The 13358-nt window shown below is 37.6% G+C and overlaps 1 protein-coding gene across 1 annotated transcript; it reads right to left on the minus strand.

The window, feature by feature from the left end:
- Nucleotides 1–1255: 1255 nt before the first annotated feature.
- Nucleotides 1256–12244, minus strand: LOC122158509 (adenylate cyclase type 1-like; the record flags this gene model as incomplete). The annotated part of the gene is made up of 3 exons (XM_042815235.1): nt 1256–1397; nt 2752–2910; nt 12117–12244. Coding segments are annotated over 3 exons (429 nt in total), but the record flags the coding sequence as incomplete, so codon positions are not given.
- Between the last annotated feature and the right edge of the window lie 1114 nt (nt 12245–13358).

The raw sequence follows: 13358 nt of genomic DNA on the forward strand, positions 1-13358 counted from the left end.
TGACTTCACTACATGCTAACACTCAGTTACCATTACACTGCTGGGACTCTCCTTATTCTGAAGATCCATCTAGAATGAGGAGTCACAGCCATTTCTGTCAGTGATGCTAAATCCTGAACAACATCTAAGAAGTGAAGTTCCTGCTCAAATGAGCTAAAATCTTCTCTTACCTTGTTCTTTTCACACTTTCAATTCTCTGTTCTCCTCCAAAAGGAAGAAAAGAGCAGAAAACATTCTTGTTCCTTGCGGTTCTGACCACTCACTTCTCTTCCCCCAGTAGTTTTTCTAGGGGTCTGACAAAAGGAATAGGCTGAAGGGAGAGGGGAGCATGATAAAAATCTGTGCAGAAGGTGGCTGTGATAGGGAAGAGATTACTATGTTCAATACAGTAGTCTGAGGTGGCAGAACAAGTAGGGAAAATTATTTTTAGTTTGTTATGAGCAGCTCAGCTTAGCAGGAGAAAATGCGTGCTTTGGGCAATGAATATATTATCTGTTGCGATCATATTAGGAAACTTACTTGGCTTGAGCATAAATAACTGATCTGTGGTACACTGGTGTATATATATATTTGAAAGCACAACAGTTGATTCCTGCCTGTGACTTAGATAAAAAGACTTATGTTCTGCAGCTTGGCAAGATTTCTAGATTTCTGGGGAGTGTTAGTTCAATTACTACTAAACTCGTTTAACCATCCTTTCTGCTAAGGGCATGACACGTCTGAAAATACTAGTTTTTCTGCATTAGGGATTCCTACAGGCCTAGCAAGGGAGTCACCAGTATCACAAGTGATTGTATAAGGAGTTATGAGGAGGGCATGAGTAAAATGACATGGCAATATGGGAATGAAAGAGCAAAGAAAAACAGGCAAGCTGTCAAGCATTAGTGATCTGAAACATTAGTGATTAGGGAAGCAAAATAGGTATGAACTACATTTTTGGACTGATGGATCTTCTTTCTGATACAATGATTACAAAATCTTAATAAATCAAAATTTTAATATTTTTGTGGAGTAAAGTGAGTAATTGTAATCTTAAAATTCATTGATAATCTTAAGTTATTGTACAAGGTTAGTGCTTTTTTTTTTTTTTTTTTTTTAAATTTAATGTTTAAGTATTAAAAAAAAAAAAATCTAATTTGAAGCTTTCTTTTAGAAAGAAGAAATGCCAGCATTGCCTCTGTTTTCAAAGTATCACAGAACAGTTGTTAAGCTACAAAACCATGCTACAGAATAACCTAGAATTTGTAGAGCCTACCTTTCTCCTGTGGGATGGCACAATAAAGTATGTTTCAATATTATGTTTCTTCAAGAAACTATTCCTTTCATGGCCATATCCTGGTTCTACTTCATAGTCCCCATTTAGGCACTCTAGGGTGGTCTTTGTAATATGAACTTTCCTGGAGAGAAAAATGGGACCTTCTTTAAAGCAGTGATACGTCACTAGTTGCTACTGTGCAAAAGATCATAATAGGATATGTATATTCAGCCACATAAATCAAAGTATTTCTAGCAAAATGGTAACTGCAATATCTCCAAAGATTTGCAGACTTCTTGATTGGTAGAAAGTGGAAGTCTGCACATCATCTTTCATATTGTGTAATTTTGTTGATTTATCTCTCTGTCTGTTGTGGGGAAAAAAAACCCTAGCCTCTTAAGTGCATAAAAGATAAAAAATTTTTGTTCTCATCCTGTTTCCCTTAACAGTTCTCAAATGCACTGTTTACTTACTCTGTTTTATGGGCAGATTTCTCATCCACTGTACTTGGGAAGCACATACATTTTTGACACATGTGAGACTGCATATACAGAAAACTATCTTCACATTTTCTCCTGAAAGATCATTCATATTTGAAATGACTTTCTACAAGGTATCTGAAAAGCTGTTACAAACTTTCTTTTTTTTTTTTTTTTTTTTTTTTTTTTTTTTTTAACTGGGAAGCCTCAAGGTAAGGAATACTCAGAAACATTGTTTAAACTCTCTTAAACGTATATAGCAAACAGAAATTCACTCAGACAGAAAAATGAAGAGGCTCCATTGTTCCCCTGTTCAGAATGTCAAAATCTTGTAAAAAACTAACAAAGATTGCAAGATTGTAGTTCAAACGCAAGTTGCATTTGAAGAGGTGTACTGATGCACTGTGTCCACTTAAATTGAGTCCAAGGCTGCCCAAGGAGTACTTAAAATTCCAAGGCATGCCTCATGCAATGGCTGCAGGTTTATGTACTACTGTATCATCTGCAGACACATGATGGATATCTGAACATGTAAGCAGGTATTTTCTTTTGGCAGCAGACAACTAGTATTGACTACTTGTCCTTGTAAGTAGAGTAAGGAACATATGTATACCCTCCTGTCCCCCTTCCTGTGTACGAATCCAAAAATTCCTGAAGTGTTTAGGGAGCTTTACTTTTATAACTTGAAATGATTATGAACGTCTAGCATTTTTACTTTCCTAGTGCTGTCTTATTCCTTCTCTTTCTATGTGGCAGTTTCTAAAAAGGAGTTTGGAAAACACTTACTAAGAGAACTTATTTCTACTGCTTTTCAAAATTTTACTTCCAATCTATTAAGAACAAAAACTTCAAGGTCATTTGCACAGTTCCACAGGAGATAATGCAGTTGCTGCTCTTACTGTACACAACTCTCAACCCTTCTTATGAATAGCAAGTACAGTGCAAGTGGGACGAAGGAGGAAATTATTCACCTATATGGTCTCTGGTTCTTTTTCTATAGGTCTTTCTCAGACTTACCCAGGCAATCCTCCAGCTTCCATTACATTGGCTAAAGTAACATCATTTGACCAGACATCGTATTGCCATTTTCGGAGACCTAGGACCCCACAAAGCACCCTTCCTGTATGTAATCCAACTCTCATGTTGAGATCAACCTCTGTGGCTTCTGCAACAGATCTGGAATATATAGCATCAGAATATAAGTCTTTAGACAGTACCATTACTCTTATTTTCTTTTTCAGTACTTTCCCCAAAGTTAATAAATATACACATGATTCAAGAAATGACTTTATTAGGAATACAGAACAGAAACATGATGAAACTACTAAATTGGTGCAAAATCAGTAGAAGAGTGATAATAAACATTCATGTACTCCCAAAGCCCTGAGAAGAGTGGCATAGAAATCACCCCTAACTATGGCTAACTATGGACCACAACTTATGAATTAAAGCTAAACTTCTGAGATTTTCATTGTATACCTGGAAGAGGAGGAATTAATTGGTGAAATCGTTATTGACAGAGCTTTGATTTTGACGCCACTATAAGGGAGGATTCTTTGTGAAGTACATTCTCACTCTGCAGTGACCTGTGAATGTTGAAAAGGATTCCTGAAACTAATAATTTTACATAGTTCGTGAAGAGATAATGTTGTGCATAAATCTTTGCAGTTTGTCCTGCTACAAAGGCATGTGGAATTTCACATTTAAGTTGCAGTTCAAAAGCAGACATAATGAGAAAATAAAAAAGCTACCTAATTTATGTAATATTTAATTTTCTGTAGGTTTCTAAATTTAAACTTTCCAAGGCATTTAATAGAAGTCCTTAAACTCGTACTCTGGCTATATTTTTATCCTTACCTTTCATTGGCCAGCATGTTTTTAAAAATATCATCAAGCCACAAGAGATGGAGATCTTTAGAAAAACTTTGCAGCTGTTTTAGGGGTAGCAATCATATTTATTTCTTGTACAGCTGTACTTTAAAAGGTACAGTTAATTGAAAGGGCATGTGCAGTATAGGACAAGATGAGATGCGTTACGGCACAATACTCCTGGCATCAATTTAAGAAGCTCTGCAGCCTTGGATTGCTGCAGAACTACATGCTGTGTCGGCCCTCACTAATGCGGGTAACTGTAGAAATCTATTGTCACCACAGGAAATCTAGGCCTGACACAATTTTCAGTCATATTTAATGCAACAGCAGAGAGAGACTTATGCACAGCTTTCTAATAGATTAAGTATTTCCTTGTCCTATTTCTATCTACTGAAAGTTGACCTTTCATTATACAGTATCTGCTTGCAGGCAAACCTTAAATACGACTCCAAGGAATTATTATCATTGTTACACTTCTTATGTTCACTGTGTGCTTGACAAAGCCCCAAGGAAATAAAGGAGATAATGAGACAAGCCACCTAACGATAACTTTGTCTTCACTGTGCACATGCACTGTGCCATTCACTGAGTGAGCTTATGTTAAGACCATAGCATGTAGCCTGCAAGCCAAATCATTTCAGGACTAAGGCTTGCTCACTTGTGTATGTTCTGCTGGCTAACTAAAGTAGTATTTAATTCATAGAGTCATAGAATAACCGAAGTTGGAAAAGACCCTCAGGATCACTCAGTCCAACCGTCCACTGATCACCAATAGCCAAACAATGGATGAACCATGTCCCTCAACACAAGTCCAAACGTTCCTTGAACACCTCCAGGGTCAGTGACTCCACCAGCTCCCTGTGCAGCCCAGTCCAGAGCCTGACCACTCTTTCAGAGAAGTAGTATTTCCTAACATCCAGCCTGAATCGACACTGGTACATCTTGAAGCCACTTCACCACCATACCTACAATAGTGTGAGTTTTCCTATATGCAGATTAACATTAAAAAAACTTTTCATTTAAAATAGTCTATAAAATATCATGGTACATGAAAATACAATGCAGTTGCAGTGACCAAAACTACTTCAGATGCTCTCTACCTTTCTTTGCCCCAGCTTGCTCACCTGCTTATAGAAACTTGAATATTAGAACAAAATAAATAAAAGAAATGGGCAGAGAAATACAACATGAATGATCACATTCCTTGCTTTAAAAAGCTAGACTGCACCAACGAACCATAAAGCAGGCTATTAAAACATTTTATATTGAACAAAATATTTCCCAAGTGTAAAATCTGAATCTTGAAAACATTCCTCACTCTTTTTTTCCTTTTTTTTTTTCTTTCTCCAGAAAGAGATGGTTCAAGCATCAGACTTCACAATAATTAACTAAACAGCAACAGAACATGCAGGTGCAATATAAGACCAAATTTCATCTGTTAGGAGTCAACAATATAAGATCAAGTTATCAGTGTTATTCACGTGTCGTTCACTATTTGATAGAAAAACAAAGCTGATTTATCCCCTGATAGATCCCACTAAGGTACCTAGATTTCAGAAAGCAAGGGTTCCTAGGTCTTTTCCTTCACATCTCTTCAAACTCCACAAATAGCAGGAATATTCAATATAGGAGACAAGTCCTATTATAAAATAATTCTCCTCCCGCATAATACCATAATTCTTAAACCATAATTGTCCAACCTTCTGGCTTGCTTGGGCACGTATAAAATATATAATACATTTAATGTACTTAAGTAACAAGGCTTATTTTATGTGGGGTTGTTTCTTTGTTTGTTTGTTTTCAATTAAATCTTAAAAAAGCAACAGAGAGCAACAGAAACATAAAGGTAGTGAGATGTTTGGCCTCGTTTTTGTGAAACTAATTCAACAGTTTGGCTCAGTTGAGGTGGTTGTCATTCTCAGTGAATTCTCAAGGTGTTCATCAGAGATTTTTTGATGCAGTTACTTTTCCTGTGCTTCATACTTGAAAATAATTGTTTGAAAATAAATGTATGTACTGCCAAAAATGATGACATGACTAAGGTGTGACTATGAAGTATTTTTCTTTGTTAAGAAAGGGCTTATGAAAGTCTGGTACAGAGAACCATTTTTCGTTGAATGTCTGATTGCAACTCTTCACATTCTGTGTGAAAATTCACAAGTAACATATTTATGTTAACTGCAAATGGAATTGCAAATACACAAAAAAATTTGATACCTTATTTTGAAATCTTGAAATCTATTCTCAAATTTATTTATCAAAATGGAAAACACAGCTGCATATTTTCCACTGTTCACAGGACTGTGTTTAGTCAGTGTATCAAAATGCATGAAATTATTCTCCATAACTTGAGCTTGCCACAATTTAAGTTTCATTTCAGATACTGTTATTGTCTGAAATATACAACAGATATGATGGCTTTTACATTGAAGTTGTTCGTTTAACTCATTTAAATGAGCGGTCAAATCCACCAAAAATTTGTGATACATTTTTAATCTTCACATTCTGGCACAAATTTTCTTTTTGATTCACAAAGGACTTGATGCCACTTTGGAAATCATAAAGCCTCTTTAGCATCTTACCTCAACTTAGCCACCTTCCTTCAGAAAAGTAAATGATGAACCCATAATCAGGAACTCCTGGAATTTGCAATGATTCAGTCCTTTGGACTTAATGAAATTCTCAGCTTTGATCATAGAATCACAAGGTTGGACTAGATGACCTACAAGATCATCTAGTCCAACCATCCTCCCACTACCATTGCTACCATGAAGGCTTACGTTAAATTTTTCATCAACCAGAATCACTAAGTCCTTCTCAGCATGGCTACTGTCATGGATTTCTTCTCCCTTTTTGTATATGTATCTGGGATTATCTCAGCCTAAGAGCAAAATGTTGCATTTTGCTTTGTTATCCTCTGGATGCCAACCCTTTTTTAATTTTAATTTTTTAATTAAATTTTTTAATACAGTATTTTTTTTAATTTGCTGTATTAATTGTACTACTTAGATTGGCGTCATCAGTAAACTTGCTGAGGGTACCTTCAATTGCATCTTCTATGCCACTGATAAAGATGTTGAGTACTGTACCCAAGACAGATCCCCAGGGCACAGAGCTGATTACCAAACTCCACCTCAACATAGAGCCATTGATCAAAAGCCTACAGCTGTTCCAACCAATTCCTTATCCACCAAATAGTCCACCCCTCAAATCCGTATCTCTGAAATTTAGAGATAAGGATGTGGTGGGGAACCATGTTAAAGGCTTTGCACAAGTCCAGGCAAATGACATTGGTCACCTTCACTTCGTCCACCAGGGTGGACTCCATCACAGAAGGCCACCAGATTGGTCAGGCAAGACCTCCCCTTGGTGAAGCCATGCTGGCTGTCTCAGATCCCCTGCTCATCCCTCATGTGTCTTAACATGTCTTCTAGGAGGATCTGTTCCATGATCTTCTCAGGCACATCCCCTTAGTCAAGGGAATGAGTATAATCAAAATGTACAATTTATGTAATGATACAAATGGTTACAGGATTCCGTTACATTTTTAATAAGTTATGAATGTTAACCTCAATACCTGTACCAACATTTATATCCTGTTCACCAGATTCCCTCCTTGTTTCTAATTGGAAGCAACACAGTTCATTTCTCACCCTTGGAGTAGAAAGAAAACATAACAGTCTCTGCTTTAATTGCTCGTTTGATTGTTTACAACCCATGCGGGGCAGTTTCATTCTAACCATACTACCATAAGCTTTATACCTCTATTTTATCTGCTCAGCATATTTTCCAAACAAAATAATCTCCGAAATCTGTCTTCTAGATTTTGTGTTTATGAATGAGTGAAAAGTTTTTTCCTAATCTTCAGCAGAGCCTGTTTTCCTGCTCTGAAGCTCTTTGTGCATTTGACTTATCCACACACTCCTGTCAGCAAGAGATCTGGAGCCAGAAAACATCAAAAAATTGAACAGATGATACTCCATTTGCAGTAAAAGAAGAAATATAATTAAGAGTAAGTTCTCTTGGAATGCCCCATCTTCCTGTTCTCTAGCATAATCAGAATTGGTAATTTGGTTTTACTAAGAAGAGAAATGTGCATTCAACTTGGATATTGCAGTCCTTACTGGCAAAATTGCAGGGGGCAGAAGGGACTTCTAGAGATCAAGTCCAATCCCTCAGCTAAACTAGGTTCCCTACTGTAGGTCACAAAGGTAAGTGTCCAGATGAGTCATGAATACCTCCAAAGGAGACTCCACAATCTCTCTGTGCAGCCAGTTCCAGTATTCCGTCACCCTCACTGTAAAGGAGTTCTGCATATCTGTGAGGAGCTTTCTATGTTCCAGTTTTTGGCCATAGTTCCTGGTCTTATCACTACACACCACTGAGAAGAGTCTGACCTCATCCAATTGCCTCCTGTAGGAACGTTACTCACACTCCTAATTCCTCATAATAATAATAAGAATGGAATAATTGTGCATACATACAGAGGATCATAGAATGGGCCTGGGTTGAAAAGGACTATAATGATCATCTAGTTTCAACCCCCCTGCTATGTGCAGGGTCACCAACCAGCAGACCAGGCTGCTCAGAGCCACATCCAGCCTGGCCTTGAATGCCTCCAGGGATGAGGCATCCACAACCTCTCTACAACATATTTCAGTGCTTCACCACCCTCTGGGTGAAAAACTTCCTCTTACTGTCAAACCTAAACCTCCCTTGTCTTAGTTTAAAACCATCTCCCCTTGTAGACAATAATTCCCCCTCCTGTCTATACACTCCCTTCAAGAATTGGAAGGCCACAATGCAGTCTCCCTGGAGCTTTCTCTTTTCCAAGCTAAACAAGCCCAATTCCCCCAATCTTTCCCTCAATGTACATACTGGAGAGCAGTCCTTGAGAACAGCCCTGCAGAGAAGGACCTGGGAGTCCTTGTGGGTAAAAAACTTAACATGAGCCAGCAGTGTGCTCTTGCAGTTCGGAAAGCAAATGGAATCCTAGATTCCATCAGAAGAGGTGAGGCCAGCAGGGATAGGGAGGTAATTGTCCCCCTCTAATCTGCTCTTGTGAGACCCCATCTGGAGTACTGTGTCCAGGTCTGGAGCCTCCAGTACAAGAAAGACAGATGTTGGAAAGGAGAGGAGAGCCACAAAGATGATCAGAGAGCTGCAGCACCTCCCCTATGAAGACAGGCGGAGGGAGCTGGGCTTGTTCAGCCTGAAGAAAAAGCAGCTGTGGAGTAACCTAATTGCAGACTTCCTGTATCTAAAGGGACCTGTAAACAGGAGAAGAGCCAACTGTCTGAAAGGGTAGATAACAATAGGACAAGGGGAAATGCATTTAGGTTGAGGGAGGGAAGATTTAGGTTGGATGTCAGGGGGAAGTTCTTCACAGAGAGAGCTGCCCAGAGAAGCTGTGGATGCCCTGTCCCTGGAGGCATTCAGGGACAGGTTGGATGAGACCCTGAGCAGCCTGGTTAGAGGTTGGTGGCCCTGCTTGTGGTGGGGAGGGGGGAGTGTTGGAGCTTGATGATCCTTAAGGACCCTTCCAACCCAGAACATTCTGCTTCAGCCCTCTGATCACCTTAGTGGCCCTGCTCTGGAACCTGCTCCAAGAGCTCTAGAAACCTCAATAACCCTAAATAAATCTAGTCTCTAGCTAGCCCTCCCCAGTGATGCTCTGCCTCCTCATTGACATTCCAAGTCTGAAATCTTCCAAATTAAGATGTCTAAAAAATAAAATGCTAATATTGCCCATCAATTATATTCTACTACAATTTCTAAAGAGTCACAGAATTGCTGAGTTTTAAGGCCCTGTTTTAATTATCTCCAGGAGATAATTATGCATTATAAATGCACACCATCCCTCTGTAACTTCCCCAGTATTTGATCGCTTTAACAGAAATTATTTTTTAATTTTTAGGCAGGAATCCCTACATTTCAGTTTTGTTTACCCATTGCTTTTATTCTGACACTAGATGTTGCTGATAAAAAGTTGCCTTCACCCTCTTTGCACGTTTTTTAAAGATACTTCATATTTGTACTGTTATCTTCCAGGCTGAACAGTCCAAGAGAAATCTTTCCTTTTTAATACAATTCCTTTTTCAAATTTCACATTATCATGAGAGCAGACATACAAAGGAAACATTTCTACTATAGATCATACTGAAAATTAAAAAAAAATGGAAAATCAGAAAGCGGTATCATTACTGTTATTTGTATGCACGAAAGACAACATAACTAATGAAATTAATGATTAATTCTAGGCTTAAAAAGAGGATGGGAGCAGCAGCTACTGCTTTCCACGGATTAAAAAAAGTCTACTGAAAAACGTGTACAAGGCTTATTCTAAAACCCAATGCCTTCCTTGTAAATGCAATATAGAAGTCTTGTGCACAACATAAAGATTCAGGATCTCTTGATTATTTCAGGATTTCTCTATGCATTGTGTTGTTATGTATAACTCCAGCTGTTATAGGGAATAAAGTGTGATTCTTTTAGGATTTTCTTATCACAGATAATCATAAATTACCATAGATTACAAAGTTTTTTGTCAGTTTTACAATGTTTATAAAGATAATGTGAGCTTACATCTAATGAGGAGAATATGGATTTATTTACCCAACCCTTGAGTTTTTAAGTAAATTAACATTATAACGAAAAACACAAGATAGAACTGAAAATGGGAATTGCTTTCATTTGTTTTAAGTACTTCTTTCATTTTTGGTTCTTCAAAATCCTCTCCAAAGACAGATCAGTGAATCCAGGTTCACTGAAATATATAAGGTTGATATGCAGGAACAGAAGCATGTGGTAAAGTATTAGCTGTGTTTGAACGAAGAGCTATGACTTCCACAGAGACAGAACAACTTGCTCATGAAAGAGATTCAGTGAACTCAGTGAGCAGATCAGTTACCATCCTCTACAGAACCAAAACCTTGCACAAGCAAGCATGGTCTACATTTGGGAAAGCATTTGCTTTGTGTGCTTACCCGTGTGTTCATCTGCATGCATACGCATCCACACATACAAATGTATGGCATAGAAAATGTGACTGACTCAAAACAGAAAGAGTACAGAAGGTAGAATGTTCCAAATGTTAGGCATGGGAATTTTTAAGAAAACTGCTTTTAAGTCTCTCATTGACTAAATCCCACAACTTCCTACTCCAATTACCTGAGGAATAATGAATACTCGTTTTATTAAAACAAATAGATATATAATTTCCGAGGGAGGAAGTATTTCTTTGTGGTCTGATTCGCAAAGACCTAAGCATACTTTAAAATTTGTCTTTGAAATTAAGTAGAAATTAGTAAGAGTCAGTGGGAAAGACCAATACAAAGAAAAAATTTACTGGATTATCTTTGGAGTGCTATTCTGTGTTAGCATATTAAAAAAAAAAAAATCTATATGATACTGCAGTATGTTTCTATTTTGTTTCACATAGCACTCAAGTGTAACTGAGGAGTAACTGCAGTAGTAAAATACACATTTTGAACTCATAAATGTTAGGTTTGTTTGCTCTATAAGACCCTGTATTTCTGTATTTAATACTTTACTATAGTACTAAACTGAGATTACACTGAGGTTTATTCACTTCTACAGTGAAAGCTGTAAAACTTTGGGATTAAAGCAAGCAGAAGGAGAACCCCGAGTCAAATCCATATCCCCAGCAGCCAAAACGAAAAAATGAGAGGTACTGCAAATAGCGACCAAACACTTTACAACATAGAACTAAGGCTCTGATGTGACATACTTTTGCAGTAAGAAGTAGACAGCATCCCAGAAGAGCAATCCCATCCCAAATGTAATAATGAAAGCGCTGTGCTGACAAGTATTTATTTATATACAGAATTAATGAGTTCACTCTCTTCTAAAGACTCTAAAACACATGCACAGTAGCGAAGAAGTCTCTTTATTCCTTCCCTCCCAAGCAATGAAACAGATATCCAGCTCGTGCTAAAAGCTCATTCACAGTTCTCTCGCATTCACTTTTTAACCTTGGTAAAAAAAAAAAAAAAAAAGATTAAAGTGGAGTGCTCAAGCATAAAAAAAAAATCCTTATCAGCAAAGCAAGTTTCACACTACATTTCAGAAAATCAGACTAAATTTAAATGAAAGATTTAAACATGGTGCAGAAAGGAGAAAACAGCAAGCTGTCATTTTAGGAATGCAAGCACATGCAAACACATGAAACCTGCATACATCAGGACTAGCTTTGATTTTTGCATACTGGTAAGTGAAATGAACAGTGTAAATACAGAACTCAGATTCCATTATTTGTGTTAAATATCAACTGAAATACATAATTTCCCTCACAGTGAGGAAGTGGATTCAAAAATTGGTGTCTAGAATTATGATTTGTGAAGCAGTAGCTGTGACTTGAAAGCAATAGGATGCACTGTTAGGTGGGCAATGCTACCAGACACTACCGTTATTCTGAAAACACCTTTACTGAATGCAACATCAAAGCTGCTACAGCGCTCTTTTCCACATTCACCATGTGCAATACTTACGTGATGGTGTCAATCATATCCAATCCCATTTCAACACAGCAATGGGCATGGTCCGTTTTGGGTTGGGTTAAGCCAGATACACAATAGTAACAGTCACCTAGGATTTTTATTCTTCTGCAGTGATTTTCCTTTAATAAAAACAGAATGGGAAAAGTTTTACTGTTCACAGAAATAGTCCAATACTTACAGGAAAAAATATTCTCCAATAACACAATCATTCAGAGAATCCTTTTGCATCCACAGGAACAAATTTAGGGCTCATGAAACCTGGGTTCCTTGTACAGAGCACCTGACATACACATCTGTCAATGTAAGCTGCTCCAAAAGTAATGTTATTTTATTTCCTTGGAAACTACAGCAGATACAAAGAGAACAGTAACACTACCAAGAAAATTTTCAGCTACAAAACGCTATTTTTCATCACAGTCACCACCATTAGCTATGCATTTTTACCACCATGAATAAGAGTCTGCAGCCATGCTCATTCAGAATGTGCACTAACGTAGGTCACTGCTGTCACAGTGGCCACTGCTGAAATGCACCACCCATCTCTTCACTGTGCTGACATCCATTTGGTCTCTATAAACACTCAGCAAGCATTGTAAATGGGTGACTTTTTTTTTTTTTTTTTTTTTTAACGTGGAGGAATTAAATTACACACCTTTGCTTCATTTACCCTTCTGTGTCAGACACCATTTTGTCAGGCTACCTCTCTTTTGCATGGCAACAGAATTTAATAGAATTTTGGCAGGAAGGTTCAGCCTACACTGCCACACCATCAACATCTGCCTCTGACATTATGGGCCAACTTAAAAAAGGAAGCACTACTTTCATAGCAAGCCTGACTAATCTATACATATATTCTGGAGATAAGGCCCACTGATTGACACACATAGGGTAACATTACAGTTCAGAATAAATTTTTTTCCTTGTCATTTTATCAGTTCAGCATCTGCAGTGAGACTTCATTCCTGCATCAATCCGAACCAAATATTGGGAGCCAAAAAAAATACTCAATATTAGGAAAACTTAGTATTCCAAGACAATGTGTTTATGTGTTGCACATTTGTGCATTCCTAGTATGTAACTCACAGCGTAAAATATAGCATGATTGCTGTACTGCATGACACACTTGCAGATCGGAAGAGATAGTCACTTTGTATTATCATTTAATTTATCTCCTGCTTGTATATAATGCAAGTTCCACAGTAATACTCCTGACTAAATCACTCCCATTTTGAA

The sequence above is a fragment of the Centrocercus urophasianus genome, unplaced genomic scaffold (genome assembly GCF_019232065.1).
Source record: "Centrocercus urophasianus isolate 14NV4802_14NV808 unplaced genomic scaffold, USGS_Curo_1.0 seq_1440, whole genome shotgun sequence".
NCBI lineage: Eukaryota > Metazoa > Chordata > Aves > Galliformes > Phasianidae > Centrocercus > Centrocercus urophasianus.